The sequence below is a fragment of the Mesoplodon bidens genome (assembly GCF_964165515.1).
Source record: "Mesoplodon bidens genome assembly, chromosome: 7".
NCBI classification, from domain to species: Eukaryota; Metazoa; Chordata; class Mammalia; order Artiodactyla; family Ziphiidae; genus Mesoplodon; species Mesoplodon bidens.
Genome location: NC_138164.1, coordinates 61794581 through 61818636, shown reverse-complemented (window position 1 = coordinate 61818636; position 24056 = coordinate 61794581). Strand labels below are relative to the sequence as shown.

The 24056-nt window shown below is 51.1% G+C and overlaps 1 protein-coding gene across 4 annotated transcripts in view; it reads left to right on the top strand.

Annotated features, from left to right (window-relative positions):
• Positions 1-24056, top strand: part of ARRB1 (arrestin beta 1) — an 80649-nt gene that overhangs the window by 34281 nt on the left and 22312 nt on the right. For 2 of the 4 annotated variants that reach the window (XM_081240308.1, XM_081240311.1), the window contains exons 1-3: positions 15473-15901; positions 19100-19130; positions 20882-20942. In XM_081240308.1, the coding sequence (XP_081096434.1) occupies positions 15846-15901; positions 19100-19130; positions 20882-20942 (148 nt within the window). In that variant the 5' untranslated portion in view covers positions 15473-15845. Of the gene's footprint in view, positions 1-3691; positions 4026-15472; positions 15902-19099; positions 19131-20881; positions 20943-24056 lie in introns of those variants that run through there. The other 2 variants (XM_081240310.1, XM_081240309.1) reach the window with 2 other exon arrangements.

The following is a 24056-nucleotide window of genomic DNA, read 5'->3' as shown; positions in this document are numbered from 1 at the left end:
TCCAGCCCTTAGAACCGAGCAGACCCCCATGATGGACTCAGTCAGATTCAGAGACCCCACTCAAAGCAGGTGGGCAGTCATCCAGGTACAAGAACCCTTCACTTTCTGTGATGCAAATGCTCATGCCCGCTGCCCAGGACCTCCTGGGCATAATCAGGACACCAAGGGGGACACGTTGGTAATGAGGTTTCCTGATGGGGGTGAAACCTGAGCCAAGGGACGGGGGGAGTGTTTTGGGAGAGGCTGTCTAGGCCCTAAAGAGTGTATTCCATAAGCTCATCCACCACACTCCAGGGACCCCCAGGAGGCCCATATCCCAGTGCCTCAGGCCCACTAGATACACAGAGAGGGCCAAATAAATGTTGGGGGATTTGGCCTCCCGCTCCTCGCAGTGTGTTCTCACCTGTGATTATTTGTCTCTCCCGCATCTCTCCAGAGTCCTGTGTAGCCTTGTTCATCCTGGCACTTCCGGTGTCTCTCAGTGCCCTAATCCTACCGTATATTGAACTTGGATTATGTGCCAGGCCTAGGCAGACATCAGCCCATTCATTCCCCTCCACAGCCTGGAGGTGGTCATATGATCCCACTATCCAGGTGAGGACAGGTGAGGTGAGCAGCCGCTAAGTGCCAGGGTAGAGATCTGGACCCTGTTCCCAGTTGCTCTTTTCCATTTCCTTCACCGTTTGCATGGTCTCCCTGAGCTTCGAGGAAAGATGGCCTGAGCGTCTAGGTTGGGGCAGGTGGAGCTGGTACTGAGTTGTCACTTCAGACAGTTTGGTAGCTAAGGCCCAGCGCTTGTGCCTCCCGGCAGGTTTCTCACACCCCACCCCCGCCCCCAAATCCGTGTGAGGGGCAGGTGGAAGGTAGATTGCCAAGCCCCAGGGTGTGCTCTGGCGAGAGGTTCAGAGATGCCCTGGAATGCCCTTCCCTGCTCGCTGTCTCACGGAAGGCAGCTGCTCTTGGCTGGCTTCCCTGTGCTCACCTCATCTGCAAGCCTGTATGTTTTTGGAAGTAATGGAAATACATTTCTTAAAAATGCTCGATAATTCAGCCTTGTGCTGATAACAAGACTTGGTCTCTGCCCAGCACTCTGGCCTCCCAGGAACTCCTCATACCCATCACCTCCTCTCAGCGGCCCAGGCCCGTACGAGGTGACGTGACCCTCACGGAGAGCTGGTCAACCAGCTGAACCCTGTTCATCAGGGACCTGCCCAGGGCCACCCAGCAAGTCTGTTTCTTGTGGGGATGGTGGTGCTCGTTAGTATTTTCACCACTTACAGAGTTCTAACTGTGTGCCAGGGCCTCACTTAACACTCTAGAGGGCTGAAGTGCAGGCTGATGAAGCAGCAGGCCTGCCGCACCCCAGCCTGAACTCCTTTATGTTGCACCTTGTCTGAGCCGGAGCACAGCCCCTGCCCTGAAGCAGTTCCCATCCTGGGGGGGCAACCCCCCTCTGGATTACGCCCACCAAAGGGGTGTATGAGATAGGTACCCTCAGCCTGGGGGCTCAGTAAAGGCCCCTGAGGGAATAATGCCTCTTTTTCCCCCTTCAGTTCTCAAGATTAAACAGGAGGAATAGGTCAAATACCTAGCATATGACAAATGATAAATCTTAAAATAATTGTTATTGTGGTTTGGGGGCTTTGTTTTCTAAAGTTTAATGAAACTACTCAAAGTTTCAGAAGAAAACTATGATTTTGAGGTGACTGACAAGCACATATTGTACATTTGTAATATTCCTCTTTCAGAGAACCTTTTACGTTGGAACTATACCACCGGATGTCCAATAATGAAAGTATTTGGTTTGGAACACACTTAGGATAAATTGTATCTTTCAACAGTATCTCATTCTTTTAAAACCCAGAAGCGTTGTTACTATATTTTTACTTCCTAATTTATCAAGCGTTTGGTTTGAACTGCTTACGTTTCTTATTTCTACTCTGTGACTTTAATCAAGTTACTTAATTTCTCTGTTTCCTCATATATAGAGTGGCGATAATAAGAGTATCTACCTTACAGGGTTCTTGTGAGGATTATATGAGTTAAATACAGTGTTTAGAATAATGCTTGACACTTAATAAACATCAGTTATAATAATAATAATTATTATTATTTCTTAATAAGGAAATACACCCAGATTTAGTTACCAAATCCGGTCAGGTTGCCTTTCAGTGACCATGCATTCAGGTAACATTTACTGAGTGCTGGTCTTGGGCTTGTCTGGGTCTTGATCTTGGGGCTCAGCTGCCCGCTGGCTCTGCCCAGGGGCCTGGGCTTCCTGCTCGGTTTCTGCCTCTTGCCCCCAGGGCCCCGGGTGAGGCTGAGCTCATAAAAAGTGTCGGCAAAGCACTTTGTGGACCAATGCTAACTAATAGCAGCTCCCTGGAGCTGGCGCATATAGGGAAGACTATCGTGGAGGCAGCTTGAACCAGGCTCAGGGGCAGCCCCTGGGGAAGGCCAGTGATGTCCTCAAGGTGGGACCTGGGAAGGGCCCTGCCGTCCCTCCTCCCTGTTGCCTCCTGCCACTTTAACCAGCAGTGGGTGCTGACAAAGTTTGGAGATGGGTGGGGGGTGTTAGTGGCCACACGGGGAAGAGGTTTGACCATTTAGTGACAGAGTCAGGAGCAGAGACCCATCTAGCCCACACACCTGGTCACTTCCAGGCCAGAGCTGGGTGCACGGCCTGTCCTGGGCATCCTCTTGTCAGGGATCTCCCAGTCATCCCCATTGCTGTCTCTCAAGAGGTCAACATTCCTGGCTGAGATAGACAGCTACTGGCCTTTGCCCAGACACATGTCTGTCTTAAGGATGGCAAAGCAGCTTCTGTTCAGTTGCGGGCATGAATGGGAAGTTGGCATGGGACCTTGTGCAAGGGAAGTTGTGGGCAAGACTTCCCCTGGTTCTGCCCCAGGGGGAAGTCCTTCTCTGAGTCTCAGACGGAACTGAAGTCTGTTTTGGGAACTGCTGAGGAGGCAGCTGACAGGAATGTGCCCTCTGGGAACTCATGGTCTGATGGAGGGGGCATGGTCCTGTTCTCCAGGAGAGAGACTCCAGTCTGCTGGTGGGGGCAGGGAGGGGGGATGTGGCTCCTGTTTCCTGGGACTTCCGATCCAATGGAGGGGACATAGCCTTCTTGTCCTCTAGTAGCTCCTTGTCTGAGGAAGGAAGCATGAACTTTGTCTGCAACAGCCTCCTATCTGATGGAGGAGTCATGGCCACTTCCCTCAGGGGATTCTTATCTGATAGAGGAGATATGACCTCTGCCCTCAGGAAGGCCCCCTGTCTCCCTGTTTGATGGGGGAGGCTCATCTCCTTCTCTCACTTAAGAAGCCCCATTTGATGGCCTCTGCCTTTGCTCCCTGCCTCCCTGGCCTGATTCATGGGGAGCTCTGGTCTACAGGCAATAGCCACAGAGAGCTGGGCAGAGTAAGGGGTTAGGCTGCTGTGGGGCAGGGCGGAAGGGAAGAAGGGGGTGCTTTAGAGGGGCTCCCGTAGCAAGTAAGGGTGACAGGAAAGGCTTCCCAGTCGAGATGCCTTTATGGAACAGTCTGACGGAAGGAGGTGCCTGGCTGTGATGAGTACCCACTGGGGATCAGGGGGTGCTCCTCCAGGCTGGGAAGGGTAACTTGAGGGTCACTCAGGAGCCTGTCTCCACGCAGGCCAAACTGCTGGAGTGGAAAGGGCCCCTGGAGACACTCACCTTCTGCCTGTCCGTGCACAGGCCGAGTACTGCCAGCCCAGAGACCTCCGCCCTCCAAGGCCTGAGAAGCCCAGAGGAGGAGAGGAAACAGGACACGTATCAGGAACGCCTTTTCCTTTTGTTTGTAACTAACCCCCTCACTCGGGGCTGGGGAGAGCTGATTCTGCAGGGCCTGCCCTGGCCTGACTCCTGCTGCTTGCAGCCCCCAGCACTGGGTCTTCCACGGCCTCCCTCCTTCCCACACAGCGCCCCCTTGCCTCAGCTACTGCTCCTGGGCTGGTCCCTTAATTTCACCGAGACTCAGGGCTCTCATCTGTAAAATGGGGTAAGACTTCCTATCTGCCTCATAAGGAAGTTTGTTTTTTCCTTTCTTTATAGGATTTACATAATTTATTCCTTTATCCATGAGATGTGCCTGGAGCATTTCCTGTGTGCTGACCTCTGGGGTGGGCAGGGGCAGAGAGTGTAGGCGAGGAACAGGTGCGGGCAGACAGGAAGTCTGTTTGGGACTTGTGTGAGGAGTCTGGGGACATCCGAGTACACATGTCCCAAGGCTAGTGGGTATGGGGTCAGAGAGGGTCTGGCTGGAGATGGAGGTTTGGCTTACCAGCATCTGGTGGCAGCTAAAGGGGCCAGGTGGGTGGGGTCACCAAAGGAACTGCTTGCCATGGGTCCTGGGAAGGGGTGGAGGCCAGGCCCTGGAGGCCACAGGCAGCCGGGCTCTGCTCTGGAGCCTACAGACAGCTGGGCACAGGGCAGGGATCGGGGACCACTGAGTCAGGGCTCCAGTGGCTAAGAGGAATGGGCCTGGGATGGGGTCATAGGATGGTGCTCCTGAGGGGTGTCGAGACCTTTGCTTTGGCAAGCTGGGTGCGGGGGTGTGTGGGAAGGATGGCCTTTGGGTTGAGGAGACAGTAAATTATGGCAGAGGTGCTCAGACATCAAAAGAAGGTGGTCAGGCAGATTGGCATTCTCTTTTTGTTTTGGCTGCACCGTGTGGCATGCAGGATCTTAGTTCCCCAACCAGGGATTGAACCCGTGACCCCTGCGGTGGAAGCATGGAGTCTTAACCACCGGACCACCAGGGAAGTCCCGGATCAGCATTCTCTTATTCTCATGATTTCAGTTAGTCTTCTGCTGGCTAGAGGGCTGCTGTGGGAGCACATGTGTTTACGTGGTGTGTGTATGGTGCACGTCGGGGGAGTTGTAGGTGAGATGTGTGTGGGGTGTGTGATGCAGGTGTGTGCATGGAGTGTGCTTAGTATTTGTGTGTGTGGTCTGTGTATGTGGTGTGTATAAGTGTAAGTGGTATATATGTGGTATGAGATGTGAAGCATATGTGGTATGTGTGTGGTGCAAGTGTGCACGATGTGTGTGGTGTGGTATGTCGTGTGTTTTGTACATGTGTGGTGTGTGTTGTGCCTGTAGGTACATGTGTAGGGCATGTAGGGTATGTGTGGTGTGTGGTGTTTGCGGGTATGTGTCTCTGTGTGTATGCATGGTGTGTGTGTGTGTGTGTGTGTGAGGTGTATAGAGTTTGTGACTGCATACAGCAGGCTGGTGCTGAGCCATTTGCCTGGGCTGGAAACTTAGAAGCATCCACCAGGCTTCTGAATTTCCCTTCTCTATTTAGGGTCACATCCAATGGTCCACTGGTAACAGCTGGCTATCCAGAAAAAAAGGGGGGGGGGTTGGGTTGTAGTATTTGCTGATTTCTGTGGTGTAAATTCTTCCACCAAGGATTTCACCCTACTAATGTCATGTCATTGAACGTGGAGTTGGGAAGAGATGCACAGTAGGGCACCACCTTTATAGTGAAATTTAGTAAAAAAATAGTGACAAGTTTTGAGTATGTATTCCCTTTGTTTTTTTTTAATAAGTGTTGATAGTTTTTTTAAAATAAATTTATTTATTTATTTTATTTTTGACTGCATTGGGTCTTCGTTGCTGCATGCGGGCTTTCTCTAGTTGTGGCGAGCGGCAGCTACTCTTTGTTGCGGTGTGCGGGCTTCTCATTGCGGTGGCTTCTCTTGTTGCGGAGCATGGGCTGTAGGCACACAGGCTTCAGTAGTTGTGGCGCTGGGCTCAGTAGTTGTGGCTTGCGGGCTCTAGAGTATGGGCTCGGTAGTTGTGGTGCATGGGCTTAGTTGCTCCATGGCATGTGGGATCTTCCTGGACCAGGGCTCAAACCCATGTCCCCTGCATTGGCAGGCGGATTCTTAACCACTGCACCACCAGGGAAGCCCTCCCTTTGTTGTTGTGTTTTTACTTTAAAAAATTATTTATTTATTTATTTATTTTTGGCTGCGTTGGGTCTTTTTTGCTGCATGAGGGCTTTCTCTAGTTGCGGCGAGTGGTGGCTACTCTTTATTGCGGTGGCTTCTCTTGTTGCGGAGCACAAACTCTAGGCATGTGGGCTTCAGTAGTTGTGGCTCGCAGACTCTAGAGCACAGGCTCAGTAGTTGCGGCACATGGGCTTAGTTGCTCCATGACATGTGGGATCTTCCTGGACTAGGGGTCGTACCTGTGTCCCCTGCATTGGCAGGTGGATTCTTAACCGCTGTGCCACCAGGGAAGTCCCCCTCCCTTTGTTTTTAATATAATTTATTTACTTGTAACTTTGGATCAGGATTTCTCACCATCAGCACTGTTAACATTTGGGCTCAAGGTTTTTTGTTAGGAGCAGGGAAGGGGCAGGCCTACACATTGTGCAGGCAGCACCCGTGACCTCCGCCCACTAGATGCCAGTAGCACCCCTCCCCCAAGTCGTTATCACCCAGATGTCTCTAGACATTGCCAAATGTCCCCCAGGGGGCTGATTTACCCCAGTAGACAGCCATTTCACCCCCAGGAGAGAGACATTGGCAATGGCTGTGTTTAGCAACTAGCTCACAAAATTCCTACAAGTGTGACAGTCGGCTCTATGAGCCTGTACAAGCCAGCTCCAGCCCATCATGTGCACTGTATCTGACTAAATATAAGATGTGGGTTTTTCTCCCCAAAATTCTTTCTCAAGAAAGAGCCATTACCCTAGGCCATACCTTTCAATCTGGACAGAGCTCCTGACCACAGAGGGCTCTCAGCCCCTGACTGGCCCCCAGAGTGGTTGAAGCAAAGTTGGAGATGCACTGCCCTACTGATCTGTTCTGATATTTTATGAAATGTGACAATGGAGAAAAAAGTAACACTTCTGAATTAATATCTTATTTTATTATATGTTCTTCTGTATCCCTAAAAATTTATATGTGCAAATTGGCAAAAACAAAACACACACACACACACACACACACACACACACACACACCCAAGCAAGTAGAACTTTAAATAAAGCCTTCCCACTGGGAAAACCATGGCTGCCGCGTGTCTGGGGCTGCCCTGTATGTAACATGCTCCTGCTGAGGCTACACACACCCGTGTCTTATCCTGGCGGCCAGGCAGCCCGCCTCTGAATCGCCTCTTGGCCCAAGTCCTATTTTTCCCATCTTCAAGCTCAGGGTTTGGCCCTTGTTTATTCATTTATTCATTCATTCAAAATATTTACTAAGCACCCACTATATACCAAGGAAGATGACTGAAGGAAGACAGGGTTCCTGCTCTCTGGAGCTTGTCAGTATTTCACTCCATGCCATCCACTGGGGAGCAGAGATGTGCAGGCTCGTGTGGATGCTATGGGGACATGGGGCAGAATAGAGGCGAGGAAGGGAGAAGTGCATGTGTGGGTGGCTATTGTGTGCCTGAAGCTGAGCTGGGCACATCATACATCGTATCATCCCACCCTCCTGCTGTGCTTCTGAGGGAGGGTTTTGTTTATTTGTGGAGTATCTCTCTCTCTCCCTGCTCCAGAGTGCAGGTGTCCTGGTGACAGGGCACAGGGGCTTGTATCTTCTGGAGGTAAGAACAGTGTCAAGCCCAGAGATTGGAAAAAAAGGAAGAAAAGTAAGGAGGGGAGTAGCAAAGATGGATGGAGAGAGGGAAGGAGGAAGGGGTCAGGGCAAGGACACTTTAAGCTGAAGCAGTCAGGGAAGGCTTCTTGGATGAGGTGACATTGGGAAGGAAGGATGGGAGGGATTGCAGTGGGAGAACCGATAGAAAGGCTATTACAGAAAGAGGGACTAACAGGGCATGTCCCTGGAGATTTCTGGAATGTGAGGGTCTAAACTAGGAAGAGAATATCATAAACTGCTGTTTTCTACCCAAGACTGAGAGAGAGACAGACAGCTGAAAAAACTTGTTTTTCTCCAGTGGAGTTAATATAACCATCCCCTCCCACCTGAGGGACAGCTGGGCAAGAACTCTCCCCTGGGCGCTGGAGGGAAGGCAGAGTGTTGGCTCAGGAAGTGAGGTTAATAGCAATAATAATTACAGTACCAATGATGTCCGCTCCCCTTTGTCATTCCCTACTAGGTACCAAGGCTTTATATATGCCTTCACCTATGGGGTAGATATCAACCCCACTTTCCAGATGATGGAAAGTATGCCTCAGAGAGGAAGCAAAACTCAAGGTCACACAGGACTCAGGCGGGGTCTGCTTGCTTCAGCGTCTGCACTGTTTCCTCTGCCAGCACCCTTCCCTTCCTGCCTCTCAACCCTCGAGAAGGCTAGAGAGCATTCAGGTGCAGTCTGTGGGCTCTTTGGGATCCAGCTGCCAGCCTGCTTGGTGAAATGATTAGCTTTCGATTTCAGATCTCCAGTTTTGTGGGTTACTAGAAAATGGGCCAGGCTCCTTTAAGAAACTCTCCCCTCTGTCCATGGCCACCTGGTGGCTCCCCTCTTCCCTCACTCTGCACCCCCTGGAAATCTTCACATATATGGATCATGGCTAGCAAAGTGAACACGTGAATGTGGACAAGAGGCTGGAGCCATTGCTGTCTGCCTAGACGCCTGTGAGAAGTCTGGAGCCCTGGAGCTTGACTTGGCCAGACCCCCATCCACCACCCCTCACCCCTCAGGCCTGTGCCCAAGGAAGCCATGCAGGATTCTGAGCAGGGGTGTGACAGGAGCACCAGAAGCCTGGGGCTCTCCTCCCAGTCTGTGACTGGACACACCCCAGAGTCTCTTTGGGCCTTAGTTTCCTGGCCCGGGTGCGAGATTCTTCTCTCCCTTGGGCGTTGATTTCTCTGTCTGGGAAATAAAGCAGGCTGCACTGTGATCCCTCATGCTCCCCAAATCTGTGAAACAGGGGTGACATCTCCTGTCTTCTTGCCTCCTGCCCCTGTCCTGGGCTGTCCTGAGAAGCAGGTGCACCAATGGTGGGTAGACAGGCAGGCAATGTTCTGACACAGGGAGGGCTGTTCAGTTCTGGCAGAGCAGACAAGCCTGCACACAAATAACTCTGCTACCAGGGAGGGTGTGATAAGGGCTCTAGAAACCTCTTTGCTGCCACAGCTACCTGCTCCTCACACCTCCCGGCTCCCTGATGGCTGTTCTCACACCCAGGAAAGTGGGTCAGAATGTAGGGCGGGTGTACCTGAGGGTGAATGCCCCCTTGCAGGTCCCCACCCTACCCAGCTGAGCTGTGACTGCTATCAGGCGCAGGGATGGGGGAAAGGTATGGGGTGACAACATCTCTGTGTCCAAGGTACAGTCCTGGCCATCCTCCTGCCCCCTAAGGGCCTATGGCTCCCCATTGCCTCCTGGATATGGTCTGAGGTCCTGGTCTGGCATTCGAGACCCTTTATACCTAGCCCAGGGCCTGGGGCATGGAGGTGCTCCGTGACTCTCAGGGAAGTGAGTGGACCCTTCTCTGGCCCATCCCCCTCCCTGGTGCTCCTCCCAGGCACTTGGGCCATATACTGCAGGTTGCCGAGCGTGTCCCAGACGCACAGTGGACTCAGCTGTGAGGCCCCCGCCTGCAGTGCTGGCACCCCTTCCGCACCTCTGTGTGTTCTTCAAGATCCCCCTCGTTGCTACTTCCTCCCTTGAAGCCTTTCCTGACCCCCTCAGACAGAACCGCACAATCCTACCTATAAGGTAATATTGTGAGTGGTGGAAAGTGTCATCCCTGCAGCTAGACTGCCTGGGTTCCAGTATCAAGCTGAGCACCTTACTAGCTGTGTGACCTTGGGCAGATGATTTAGACTCTCTGTGCCTCAGTTTCCTCATCTGCGAAAGTGGGATAGTAGTACCTCCTCATATGTTGTTGGAGGAACAAATGAGTTAATATTTATGACACACTTAGAGCAGTAACTGGCACCTGGTTTCTCTCCTGGATGAGTTTTCTGTTGTTGATTGAGCTTAACATCTGAAGGTCTCCCCACATTCACTGTATTCATGGCATTTTTATCTAACATGAATTTTCTGATGCTCACAAAGGATTGAATTGTCACCAGTGCTCTCGCAATTCACTGGTAGTGAATCTATGTTTGTGGACAAGCTCTACAAGATGAGTTTTCTGATGCTGAGTAAGACATGTTTGGCTAAATGATTTCCCATGGGCAGCCCATTCATGGGCTTCCTCTCCTATATGAGTTTTCTGATGCTGGCTTTGAGACTTTGATTAAGTTATTCACGGTCTCTGAATCTCAGGTTTCTCCTTTGAAAAATGGGAATGTTTAGATGGCATAGTATACTATCTTAATGTGTGTGAAGTTCTTAGCACAGCACCTGGATTACAGGGAAAGCTTAATGCACAGTGGCCGACGTGATTGGTGGGTTTATCTCACTTGGCTATACCGTGTTTTTTTGTCAGCAGGAACTATGAATTATTCATCTTAGTGCCTGCAGAGCCTGGCAGTGGTAGGAGTGTGTGAATGTTCACTGGGTAAGTGAATGATAAATGAGAGAGTCATTGGTCAAAGCTGAGCAGAGACGGGCTTCCCTGGTGGCGCAGTGGTTGGGAGTCCGCCTGCCGATGCAGGGGACACGGGTTCATGCCCCGGTCTGGGAGGATCCCGCATGCCGTGGAGCGGCTGGGCCCGTGAGCCATGGCCGCTGAGCCTGCGCGTCCGGAGCCTGTGCTCCGCAACGGGAGAGGCCACAACAGTGAGAGGCCCGCGTACTGCAAAAAAAAAAAAAAAAAAAAAAAGCTGAGCAGAGGCCCGTGTGGGCGTATCAGTTTTATACCTGGCTCAGCCTGATGATGTCTGGGACCCTGCCCCTATGAAGTATTTTCTAAGCCCAGTGCCTATTGATCCTGACAGCCGAAGAGAAGCATAGATAGAAGAAGAAATCCCTGGAGTCCACTCACCCAGAGCAAAGGACCATCCCCACCATCTTTTTAAATTTCATCCATCCTCACTATTGACTAATTCTCTCTTAGGGCATTCATTCAACAGCATTCCACCTGTTTTTATTTACTGAGCACCTACTGTGGCCCAGGTACTGTGCTGTGCCCCAGGGATCCAGTGTCAAAAATACAAATAAGATCTCTACTCTCATATAAGTTATGAAAGAGAAGCAGAGGGTGAGTAAACAGACTTTTACAAAGTGTGGTAAATGTTGTGACGGAGACACACTGGGTGTGGGAGTTGGGGGGCATCTAATCCAGACTTTGGGGGAGTCAGGGAAAGCTTCCTGGAGAAAGAGAGTGCTGAGCAGAAGACACAGCACGCAGTTCTAGCAGTTGACACAGCAGGCTTGGGGAAGGGTCTGAGGAATCACAGAGATGTGGACTCTGGATTGTAAAATTGCAGTATCAGAGATTCTAGCATCAGAGGATCCGAATGACAGGATCCATATTTTCTCTACTGTGCTTACAATGTTTTTTTCACTAAGACTTGAGACATACCTTGTTAGGGAAGCCCTGGCATCTTTATGAAGTAATTTGTGCTCATTGTACAACATGGAAAAATAAGGGATATAAAGGAATGAGTGGGTGGGTGGACGGAGTTTCCTTCAACCCCTGTTAACATTTAGGCACATTTCCTTTCCTTTCATTCATTTTTTGGGGTTGTTTTTAGTTTTAGTTTTTAAAACTGAGATATCTTTTACATACCATAATATTAGCAGTTTTAGTGTTTTTTAGTATTTTCACAAGGTTGTATAACCATCACCACTATCTAGTTCCAGAATATTTTCATCACCCCATTAGCAATCACTTCCCATTTCCCCCTCCCACCAGCCCCGGGCAACCACTGATCTGCTTTCTGTTTCTATGTAGTTGCCTATTCTGGACATTTCGTATAAGTGGAATCACACAATATATGGCTTTTTGTGTCTGGCTTCTTTCACTTAATATAATACTTTCGAGGTTCATCCATGTTGTAGCATGAATCAGTGCTTCATCCCTTTTTATGGTTGAATAATATTCCATTGAATGTATATGCCACATTTAAAAAAAGAGATTCATCAATTGATGGACTTTTTTTCACTTTTTGTGACGGTTATGAATAATGCCTCTATGAACATTTATGTACAAGTTTTTGTGTGGACATCGTTTTCAGTTCTCTTGGGTATCTACCTAGGAATGGAATTGCTGGGTCATATGTTAACTCTATGTTTGATGTTTAGAGGGACAGCCAGACTGTTTGCCAAAGTGACTGCACTGCTTTACATTACCACCAGCAATGTACGAGGGTTCTTGTTTCTCCACATCCTTGATAACACTTGTTATTCTTCTTCTCTTTCTTTTCTAAAATTTTATTTACTTATTTGTTTATTTTTGGCTGTGTGGGATCTTTGTTGCTGCGCGTGGGCTTTCTCTAGTTGTGGCGAATGGGGGCTACTGTTCGTTGTGGCGCGCGGGCTTCTCATTGCGGTGGCTTCTCTTGTTGCGGGGCACGGGCTCTAGGCGCATGGGCTTCAGTAGTTGTGGCTCGCAGGCTCTAGAGTGCAGGCTCAGTAGCTGTGGCACGGGCTTCAGTTGTGGCTCGCGGGCTCTAGCGCGCAGGCGCAGTAGTTGTGGTGCACGGGCTTAGTTGCTCCGGGGCATGTGGGATCTTGTGGACCACAGCTCGAACCCGTGTCCTCTGCATTGGCAGGCAGATTCTTAACCACTGCGCCACCAGGGAAGTCCCTGTCCTTCTTTTTCACTATAGCTATCGTAGTGGGTGTGAAATATCTCACTGTGGCTCCCCCCACCCCGCCACACCAAGCGGCTTGTGGGATCTTAGTTCCCCGACCAGGGATTGACCCCAGGCCCTTGGCAGTGAAGGCAGAGTCCTAACCACTGGACAGCCAGGAAATTCCCCTCATTGTGGCTTTAATTTGCATTTCCCTCATGACTAGTGATCTTTTCATGTGCTTATTGGCCACTTGTGTATCTTCTTTGAAGAAATGGCTATTCAAATTCATTGCTTGTTTTTTTTTTTTAATTAATTAATTTATTTAGTTTTGGCTGTGTTGGGTCTTCATTTCTGTGCGAGGGCTTTCTCTAGTTGTGGCGAGCAGGGGCCACTCTTCATCGTGGTGCGCGGGCCTCTCACTGTCGCGGCCTCTCTTGTTGCGGAGCACAAGCTTCAGACACGCAGGCTCAGTAGTTGTGGCTCAGAAGCCCAGTTGCTCCGCGGCATGTGGGATCTTCCCAGACCAGGGCTCGAACCCGTGTCCCCTGCATTGGCAGGCAGATTCTCAACCACTGCGCCACCAGGGAAGCCCCCATTGCTTGCTTTTAATCGAGTTATTTGCCTGTTGTTGAATCGTAATAGGGTCTTTATATATCCTGGATACTAGACTCTTATTAGATACATGATTTGAAAATATTTGCTCCATTTTGTGGATTGTCTTTTTACTTTCTTGATAGTGACTTTTGAAGCTCCAAAGTTTTTAATTTTGATAAAGTGCAATTTATCTACTTCTTCCTTTAGTTGCCTGTGCTTTTGGTGTCATATCTAAGAAACCATTGCCTTATCCAAGGTCATGTAGATTTACACTTACGTTTTCTTCCAAGAGTTTTATAGTTGTAGCTCTTACATTTAGATCTTTGGTACATTTTGAGTTAATTTTTGTATATGGTGTGAGGTGGAGGGGCTCTGACTTCATTCTTTTGCATATGGATATCCAGGTGTCCAAGATTCATTTGCTGAAAAGACTATTTCCAAAGACTTGTCTTGGTTCCCTTGCTAAAAATCAATTGACCGTAAATATATGAGTTAATTTCTGGACTCTCAATTTTGTTCCATTGATCTCTATGTCTGTCTTTATGCCAAGATCACACATTCTTGATTACTGTAGCTTTGTAGTAAGTTTTGAATTTGGGAAGTCTGAGTCCTCCATCTTTGTCCCTTTTTTTTTTTTCAAGATTGTTTTGGCTGTTACATTTCCATATGAATTTTATGATCAGCCTGTCAATTAATGCAAAAAATTCAGCTGCGATTTTTGATAGGGATTGCATTGAATTCATAGATCAGTTTGAGGAGTATTGCCATATTAACAACCTTGTCTTCTCCTTCTTTCTTTTGGGTATTTATTGAGTATAAAGTTGAGCTCATGCCAAAAATACTGTTTTGATTCCTGATTTATTCTGCTTAATATTCTATCATAGGCATTTCCCTGTGTTATGAAAGATACAAGCATAATTTCAATGCTATGTAGTATTATTCCATTGTTCGGCTATACTATACAAAATTATAAACTCTTGATTGTTGGATAATCTATCTAGGAAGGTACTTTGTTCTGGGTCCCTCATGATATAGGCCTCTCCCTATAGGCACAAAGGGGCATTGGGAGGACTGGTGGCACACAGAAAAGCAGCAGAATCAGAAAATAGGATCCAACAGGCTGCACATGTTTGTTTTAGGCATGTTCTCTAGAACAGTGGATTTTAAACAGTTAAAAATTTGCAGCATGATATTCATTTTACATTGTAACTCAGTTCATCTGAAACAAAAGTTTTACTAAATAATATTTACTTCTCCTATTAGCCAGGAGAAGCTGGTCTGCTGCAGTTACAAACAACCCCCAAATCTCAGTGGCTCAAGAGCTTTCTTTCTCTCTTATGCTACATGTCTATCATCTAGCAGGAGAGCCCTGGGATTTCGATGTCTGAAGGCTTTCCCATCCAGATCATTGCTGGTTTCAGTGATAGAGGAAAGAGGGTGTGGTAGGCAGAAGAATGGCCCCCCAACAATGTCTACGTCCTAATCCTTGGAACCTTTGAATATGTTATATCACATAGCAAAGGGGAATTATAGTTGCAGATGGAATTAAGGTTCCTAAAATCAGTTGACCTTAAAATAGGGAGCTACATGTATTCATAAGGGTCTTTAAAAGTGGAAGAGGGAGGCAGAAGAGGAGGTCAGAGCGATGCAATGTGATAAGAGCCCAACCTGATGTTGCTGGCTTTGAAGATGAAGAGGCCTTGAGGCGTGGAATGTGGGTGGAAAGGGCAAGGAAACAGATTTACCCCTAGAGCCTCTGGAAAGGAACTCAGCCCTGCTAACATCTTGATTTTAACCTAGTGAGGTACATTTTGAACTTCTGAACTACAGAACTGCCAGATAATACATTTATGTTGTTTTAAGCCACTAAGTTTGTACCCTTTGTTATAGCCTCCATAGAAGACTAATATAAACAGCATGGGGAATCATACGCCAGCCCTTAAATGCTTCTGCCCGGAAGTGACATATGGCACTTCTACTCATGTTTCCTTGGCCAGAGCAAGCTGCATGGGCACGACTAACTTCATAGAACGGGAGAAATTTGGTCCACCCATATGCCCAGACTTAGAGGGCAATAGAATATTGGTAAATATAGTAGTAGTATCTACTATACCTTTGCCATCTGCACCTGATGCTTGTATCTTTTATTCTATTGCATTAAAAAACAACAACAACAAAGTGCTGGTGGCAACTCTGTAAGTTGATTTCATTGTCAACTAATGGGTTGTGACCCCTGGGTTGAAAAACACTGCTCTACAGACCCTCCTCTGCCCATGCCTGATGGACCACATGACTCACCCTAAGCCTAGCTGATTGGCCCAGGCATCGGGCACCTGACCAAAACTGACCAATGAAATTCCTCTCCTGGTGATTTGGAATTGGGCCATTCAGCCAGTTAACCATGGGAAGCTGAGCAGAGGCAGAGTAGACATAGGGTCGGAGTGAGAGCCACATGCAAGCCAAAATGATGGAGGGGCAGAAAAGCCCTGAGTAAGCAGAGAGTTGGTCCACAGAGGCAATGTAGCAGCCGCACAGAGAGCAGTGCAGCCGGGAGAACATGCAGCCCCAGGGAGAGAGGTGGAGAAAGAGAGCAGCCGCCTGAGAGGCTGATGGCTTCCTCGTTCCTGGCTCCAGCCCCCGTGCGTCCTGCCTGCATATCCTTCCCGTGAGATTTTTGCCTCCTTATCATACCCTCTCCTTTTCTTGAGCTCTGCTAGGTGGGTTTCTGTTCCTTATCTCCAGAGAGTCTTAAATCAGCTAGAACACCACCAGTATTTCTTGCATGGGACCCAGCTTTGGCTCTGAGGATCAGGCTTATGGGGTACAAACGGGACTTGGGGATGAACTAAACCCAGCCATCCCACAGTCTGGAAGTTTGGCTTTTACCTCAGTTTTGTGTGTTTGTGCTTGCTCTTCAAAGTGGACAGGCAGAAGCCATCTCTGAGGTCCTGCACCAGGTGGGGGTCCCGGTGAACTGGAAGCACCCCTGCAGGGGCCTTTTTTCTGACAGCATTGTGGTCAGGAAGCCAGTGGAGTTGTTTCAGGGACCGTTTCGCTGTGGGACAGAGTGGAAAGGACATGGGCTCTGGAGACAGGCAGCCATAATTCACCTCTTTGAGCCTCAGTTTTCTCATCTCTGAAATGGGATTGTGGAAGGATCAACAACAGTGTTCTGGGAAAAATACTGAGACGTGCTGAGGGCGTACGAGCCTGGAGGGCGCCTGCAGCTGTTGTTGTCTGAGGAAGCCATCAGCATCCAGCTTCCTGAGGAGGTGGCCCGGCGGCTGGTTGAGTTAGCAGTGGGCCATCTCCCACTGCTGAGATGGCCGTGCTTCCTGCCCCTTGTCACGCTTACTCTCCATCTCGCTCCTTCCTCACCCTTTCATTTCTCCCCCCAACTCCTGTCCTCATTTCCCTCTTTTCTGTTATTCCTGACGTTGATTAAAACACCTGCTTTAGGAAAGCAGCAGGGTTGGACAGAAAGTAACCAGCCTCTGGAGGCAGACGGACAGAACTGGGTCTGAATCCTGACTTATTAGACCCTTGCTTGCTGTACGTTTCTGGGAAAATTACTACATCTCTTTGAGCCTCGAGTTCATTGTCTGTAAAATGAGGGTTATAATGCTCATTTCACAGTGCTGTTGTGAGAAATAATTAATTGGGCACTCAACAAATGCTAGTTCCTACTTTTTAAAAATGTTAATTGCGGGCTTCCCTGGTGGCGCAGTGGTTGAGAGTCCGCCTGCCGATGCGGGGGACACGGGTTCGTGCCCCGGTCCGGAAAGATCCCACATGCCGCGGAGCGGCTGAGCCCGCGAGCCATGGCCGCTGAGCCTGCACGTCCGGAGCCTGTGCTCCGCAACGGGAGAGGCCGCAGCAGTGAGAGGCCCGCGTACCGCAAAAAAAAAAAAAAAATGTTAGTTGCTTTTTCCTTCCTTCCCTCCCTCCCTCTCTCTCTGACTATCACGACTCACAGCTGGCCCCCCACACCAGCTTCCTGTGGCCAGGGTGCCGCTAGTCCCTCTCAGGGGTCACTGGGATGGCCTCAGGCATTTGTGGCCTCTCCTTTCCATCAGACCCAGGGCTCCTGAGGGGTGGACTGAGGCTTCCGGAAGCAGCTGGGGCCTCTGTGGCCTGTCACTCCTCTGGTCTCCTCTGCAGGTCTGGCCTTACCTTGGGAGCTGTTAGTTCAAACTGTGTGATCTGTGTGTTTTTGTCACTTTAGCAATTATTATACCCCCGCTGACTGTGGCATCTTCACACTCCAAACACTGATAAATATTTATGAGGAGGAGAAAACCCCAGAACTCCTAGGGGAGGTGGGGGAGGGATGTGCTAGGCTCTTACTTGCCAGCCAAGCTCAGACCCATCAGTGGTCCCTTGGGCCCCAAAAGTAAAGGGTGGGAGTGATGGGGGGTGGCTACAGAGGCAGCACAGAGCCACCACCCCACTCCCCTTCTGGGAGGACCTGCTGTCGCTGGGACACTGTGGGCCTCACCCCGCCTTGCCCTGGATGCCTGCTGGACCTCCTGCCCCTCCAGGATTGGGGCTGCCTGCATCGCTCTCAGCGCATGCAGGTCTGCTCTGTTGCTCTGTGTCTGCTCCATCTCTCTCTGTTTGTGACTGTCTGTCTCTCCCTCTCTTGTTTGTTTGTTTTATCATCTCTCATTCCATCCTTTATTGTCACATCTCCAGAGCCAGCATCCCCCTCCTCTCCCTCCCTCCCTCCCGTCCCTCCTCCAATACCTTCTCTGCCTCTGGGTCTCCATCTCTACCTTTCTTCTCTCCCTCCCAACATTGCTCTGAGCTGTTCTGGGGCTGGATGATGGGGGATAGGTGAGGGGCCTCAGGCTCCCAGACCAGCTGCAGGGAGACAGCAGAGAGAGCTGCTGGGGCCCAGGGTGTGCTCTGGAAGGCAGAGGGAGCATTTTACGGGAGTCCGGGACCATGCCTCTGCCCGACCCCACATCCGCGCTCTGCTGTGTGGCCATGGGCACATCCCCTCCTTTCCTGGCCTCAGTTCCTCAGTTGATTCCTTCACGAATTCATTCATTCACCCTCTCAACTAATATTTATTAAGTGCTGGCTGCCTACCATTCATTAACAGATTTATTAAACACCTACTAGGTGTGCCATTTTAGGTGCTCGGGACGCATCAGTGGACGAGAGAGACAAAGATCCCTGCCCTCGTGGAGATGATGTTAGCAGAGTAGACAGGCATAAATGTAATCCGAGAGTCAGTTACGTAGTGGGTTAGGAAGTGGTGAGTGCTGTGGAAAAAGGGAAAGTACAGTGAGAGGACTGGGAACACTGGGTAGGCACAGGGCGAAGCTTCATCGTATAAAGCGCGGGGCTGGACAAGCGTATCTGTGCGGGGAGAACGTCCCAGGGAAGAGACTGTTGAGGCAGGGACCACCCTGGTGTGTTGGAGGAAAGGCAAGCAGGCTTGCGGCTGGAGGATGGGGGAGAGTAGGGGGAGGTGAAGCTGGGAGGTAAAGGGGGAAGGCAAACCACACACACAAGGCCGTGCCTCTGCGTGAGCCGGGAGGACTTGGAGCAAATGAGTGGCCAGGTCTGACCTATCTTGGAAGACTCCCTCTGCCTGCTGGGTGAGGGCCAGACCGAGGGGGCTCTCAAGGGAGCCCAGGGGACCTCTAAAGGCAAGCATGGCGTCTCAGGTGGGGATGGCAGTGGAAGAGAGTGAGATCTCATCATGCCAGGCACTGTTCCGGCTCCCAGCGCTTGGATGGTGCCTGCAAGTCACTCCAGGCCCCTTGTTCTGGTCCTGCCGAGGGACAGCCTGCAGCAACCTACCCCTGGGCGGGATATGCTAACCTGGCCTTCCCGCTCTTTCTCTCCCCAGGGTGTTCAAGAAGGCGAGCCCCAATGGAAAGGTGAGTCTGTAGCAGCCGCACCCCGGCTCCTCTCTGTCCTCAAACTCTCATCCTCTCTTCCGGCATCTTTACTGCCGCGAAGGACCTGCACACCCTGTCTGAGGGAGAGACACAGCCCTGTCCTTAGGAGCCCTCGACTACAAGGAGAGGGGCCCTGTCAGCAAACTTGCCATCTCAGGGGGACAAGACCACTCTCCTGGACTTTAGGGAACCCCTCCCCTGGTGTGGGGAGGCACGGCTCATCACGGAGAGGCTGCAGTGTGAGTGCAGTAATTAGAGCAAGTGCCAAGGGCCTCGGGGGAGGTGAGTCCTCTGGCATGAGCGGCCCCTGGAGCCTCTCTACTGAACCCTGTTATCCGGGGCAGCTCCCAGTGCCTGCCCTGTTCTCTTTCTTAATACGGCCCCAGGCTCCATCCTGCTTTCCTCTCAGTTCAGCACATACTACTGACATCATTCCATGTCAGGTATAGGCTGAGCCAGTGGGAATCGGGGTAGGGTGTACTGAGATAAATAAGGCACGACCCGTGCCGCTCACGGCCAGATGCGGGAGGTAGACAAAGAAACTGGTAATTTCAATATAAAGTGGCAAGTATAGCTGCAGACCCAGTCTGGGTGGTCAAGGATGGCTTCCGTGGGGAAAGATGCATTCCCAGGCAAGGCAGGGTGGAAAAGGGCATGCAAGGCGTGCACATAAGTTGTAGGGAGTCTGGGTGCCAAGAGGGAGGCAGAGGGAGCGGGAGCTGAGAGGGGGAGGTGGCCGGGCTTAGGAGCTCGGACTCCTGGCCTGGGCTGGCAGATAGCACCACATGCACCCACGTCTCCCTTCTGAACCCACAGCAGACATCACCAATCACTGTTCACCCTTTCCTGCTGAGCCCATATTGCATCTTGGATTCTTCTCAACCCAGAGCCCCAGGCAGCCCCTACCAATCAATCAGAGTTGGCATTTGGAAAGAAACTCATTTGTCATTTTACCTCTGAGCACTGAGGAACCATTAGAGGGTTTTCAGACCAGACTACCATGGTTAGATTTGCATCTTAGGATGACCAGTGTGGCTAAGGAGGGGAGAAAGGTCCGAAGTATGGGAGGCTCCAGGCAGCAGACCATCGAGGAGCTGGTGTGTAGTCCAGCCAAGGGTGGCTGTGAGGATGGAGAAATCTGGTGGAGGGAGACTCGTCAGGATTTAGGGATTGGGGAGGAGTAGGAAGCATCCAGGATGACACTCTGGATTCTAGCTCTGGGGTTCTTCCCTGAAGACAGGTTACCGAGTGGGGCATTCACTGCCTCGGAAAAAAAGTCCTCCTTCGAGTGGATCTCTGCAGGTTGCACAGAGGCCGGGAGCAGTGAAGGGCACAGAGCTCAGTGTTCAGAGCACCCTCTCAGCGCTGCTGGCCCTGCTCTGGGTCCCCCCATCCTTTCAGAGATGCACCCAGCACCCCCTCTCAGCAGACTCCTTTGCTTCTGCCACTCCAGCCTCAGTGGTGCTTGGCATGAAGATCCCTGCAGGCCTCAGTGTCCTCATCTGCAAAATGGGAACAATAACAACTTCTTCACAGGGTTTTGGGATGAACGGGTGCTTTAAAAATTATACAAGGGCTAGTTCGTATTAGGACTGGGGCTCAGGTCCAAGTCCAGTTAGGATTTTGATGAGGGCTACGGTTGGGTCCAGGGCTTTCAGGGGCAGCTCGCAGGGTTTCCTCCAGGGCGGGGGCCCACAGCTGCTAACACCCTCTGTGCCTCTCCTCCCCAGCTCACCGTCTATCTGGGAAAGCGGGACTTTGTGGACCACATCGACCTCGTGGACCCCGTGGGTGAGTCCCTGGAGGCCAGAGAGGGAGGGGAGGGGGGAGGCGGGGGCTGGCCTGGCTCGTTCCAGAGAAGAGCGTGTTGAAGCTGCCCAGGAATAGCCTTCAGGTCTCCAGAGAGGCCTGGTACCAAGAACAGGACGTGCGTTCAGTCAGCAAACGCTTACCAAGCAGCTACTTTCCTCTTCAACTGAGGGACCTGTGAGAGGAAATTGTGGGAAGGATTGAGGTAAGAAGCAGGGCCGGTGTCCTGATGAGGAGGAGGAGGATGACAACAGCCACCAGTTATCGTGAGCCTTTATTATGTACCCAACACCGAGGGTAACTGCTATTATCATCCCTGCTTTACCGAGGAGAACAAGGCGCAGGGAGGCTAAGTGACTTCCTCCAGGTCACAGAGCTAGTAGATCGAGGAGCCTGGATTCACACCCAGGCCGTCTGGCCTCGCAGAACCCTTGTTCTGCTCCCTCCTAATGGCAAAGGGTGGGAGGTGGCAGGAAAAATGGAGGCTGTCCTCGCTGACATGGGGTTCTTACCGGAGGTTGGGCTGTGGCTGAAGACACCTTCCAAGGACTTTTCCTTGTTCAGGGTTTCTCAGCCTCAGCACTCTTGACATTTTGGATTGGATAAGTCTTTGCTGGTGGGGGCCATCCTCTCTGTTGAAGGATGCTTAGCAGCATTCCTGGCCTCTACCCTTTAGACACTAGCAGTCCCCCCATCCCAGCATGACAATAAAAAATGTTATTAGGGGCTTCCCTGGTGACACAGTGGCTGGGAGTCCGCCTGCCGATGCAGGGGACACGGGTTCGTGCCCTGGTCTGGGAGGGTTCCACGTGCCGTGGAGCGGCTGGGCCCGTGAGCCATGGCCACTGAGCCTGCGCATCCGGAGCCTGTGCTCCGCAACAGGAGAGGCCACAGCAGTGAGAGGCCCGCGTATCGCAAAAAAAAAAAAAAAAGAAAAGAAAAATGTTGTTAGACCTTGCGAATATCCCCTTGTGGGGCAGAATCACCCCCAGTTAGGATTCTGAGAACCAAAGCTCTCCTTAAAGAACCTCAATCTCATTGCCTCTTCCCACAGCTGTTTGAGGGAGGGAGGCCCAGGAGGACCCCTATTTTACAAATGTGGACAGTGAGGCCCAGAGAGGTTAAATGATTAAAGAGGGACGTGGACAAACCCGAGTGAGGCCAAAGAAGGTGACAGTTTGGGAGGATGGGCCCTGGAAACTACATGAGGCCAAGTCCAGGTGAAGAAAGTAGGATGTGTTGCTTGGGGAAAAATTCACAGAGAACGTGGCCTGTCATCACATCCCTGCAGGCTTTGCTGGGGCCAAGAGGGCAGGAGTGACTTGTGGTTCCAGAGCCCAGGTGGGAGCAGAGAGAGCAGAGTGGCAGGTTTCAGCTCGCTGAGAGGAAGGCCTTTGCGACGTTAGGGAAGGAGACCTGGGGAGTCCCTGGGGTCCCTGAGCAGGCTGTGGGCTGCAGAGTCCAGCTGTACTCCAGGCCCCTCCCTTCCTGGCCTGGAGCACTACGACCCCACCCCACTTCTTCTCCCCGGCCCTGTCTGGTGTCCTCTGAAGCTCACTGCCCCCTCTGCCATTTCCATCTCCTCCCTGAACTTGGAGGCAGGGAGCCAGCATCCCTGTGTTCACCTGTGGCCTGCTCCAAGGCAAAGTTTCCTACAGGCTGTCTGAGGCCAGGGCTGTTCACACCCCTTGGCCTTTAAGGATAGCAGCAGGGTCACAGGGACTGGGGAGAGGGGCAGGAGGGATCTGGCTCCCCTAACACACACAGGCACCCTGAGAACTGTTTGACAGGTATTCATAGAGCACCTGCTTCATGCCAGGCCCTGTGCTGGGCCCTGCAGATCCCAGACAGTGCTGGGGCATTGTCCAGAGTTGCTCAAATGACCCACAGTGAGAAAATCTTTTTCCCTCACAACGTTGAACTGATTGTGTCTTCCCCATGTTTAACTATACCCCTGGTTACCCTGCAAACTCAGGGGCAAGTCCGAGCCCCCTGACCTCACAGACAGGACGTTTAAGGTCAGGCCAGGCCCTCCTTCCTCCTACGCCTCCGGGATCTGCTCTCCCAAGCCTCAGAGCCGTGCTCTTCCCACTGCCCACCTTGGGCTGTCCCTTGGTCACCTAAGTGATGACCTTTACTTGTCCTTAAGACCTGGCTCCCGCTCCCCCTCCCCCAGGGAGCCTTCCCTGACACCCCTGGTTCGGGGAGTGCCCTTGCTGGGATGCCCTCTGCATTGAGTTTCCACTCAGCCCCTCGTACCCAGGCCCAGAGGAAACCCCACGGTAAAAGGAGGGAAGATGCACGTCAGGCTCTGGGCATGGGGTGGGCATCCCCTGACCAGCTGTCCCTTGGACCTGCCCAGCACTGGGAGAGGACCAGGAGCCCTCCGGGCACTCACTTTCTAATGTGGCCTCTGAGGGGTCAGCTCTGGGTGTCAGTGTGGTGTGGGGGGGCTGTGGGTTAGACTGGGGAGGGCAGGTGATGGAGTGACCCCTGAGCCGGTCTTTCTGGCCTCCTGGGCAGAGAAAACATCCTTTGTCTTCAGCTGGACTCTGTACTCCCAAGGCCAGGCCTTGGGACATTCTCCATGGTGTCACATGTGCCAGGCACTGTCTAACACTTTACACATACTGACTCATTTCATCCTCACAGGAGCCCTATGAGGTAGGTACTACAGGGTCTGTTAATTCCAAATCCGAAAGCTCTGCAAGCCCCGAACTGTTCATGAGCTTGACACAAAATTCAATTAGTGGCAAACCTGACTTGAACTGATGGGAGGCCACCGATACCTTAGTGACCCTCTTGGTGAAAATATTCGCGTTTCCCTGCAGAGGTATTAGTGAGTTTGACAAGGGGTGTTGCCCCAGAGCTGGCAGAAGACATTAGAGAACATGTGGAAGATGGACCATATGGCCTTTCTTCAATTCGAGACTTCTGAATTCCAGGGTATACCTGATATTGGGGTTTTGGACCCATCTTATTATTCTGACTAACAGATGAAGAAACAGAGTTAAATAGTCTGCCCAAAGTTGTGAGCTGCATCTGTCAGGCCAGCCTGGGTGGGTGCGTAAGGGGGAACATGGTGGTACCATCGAC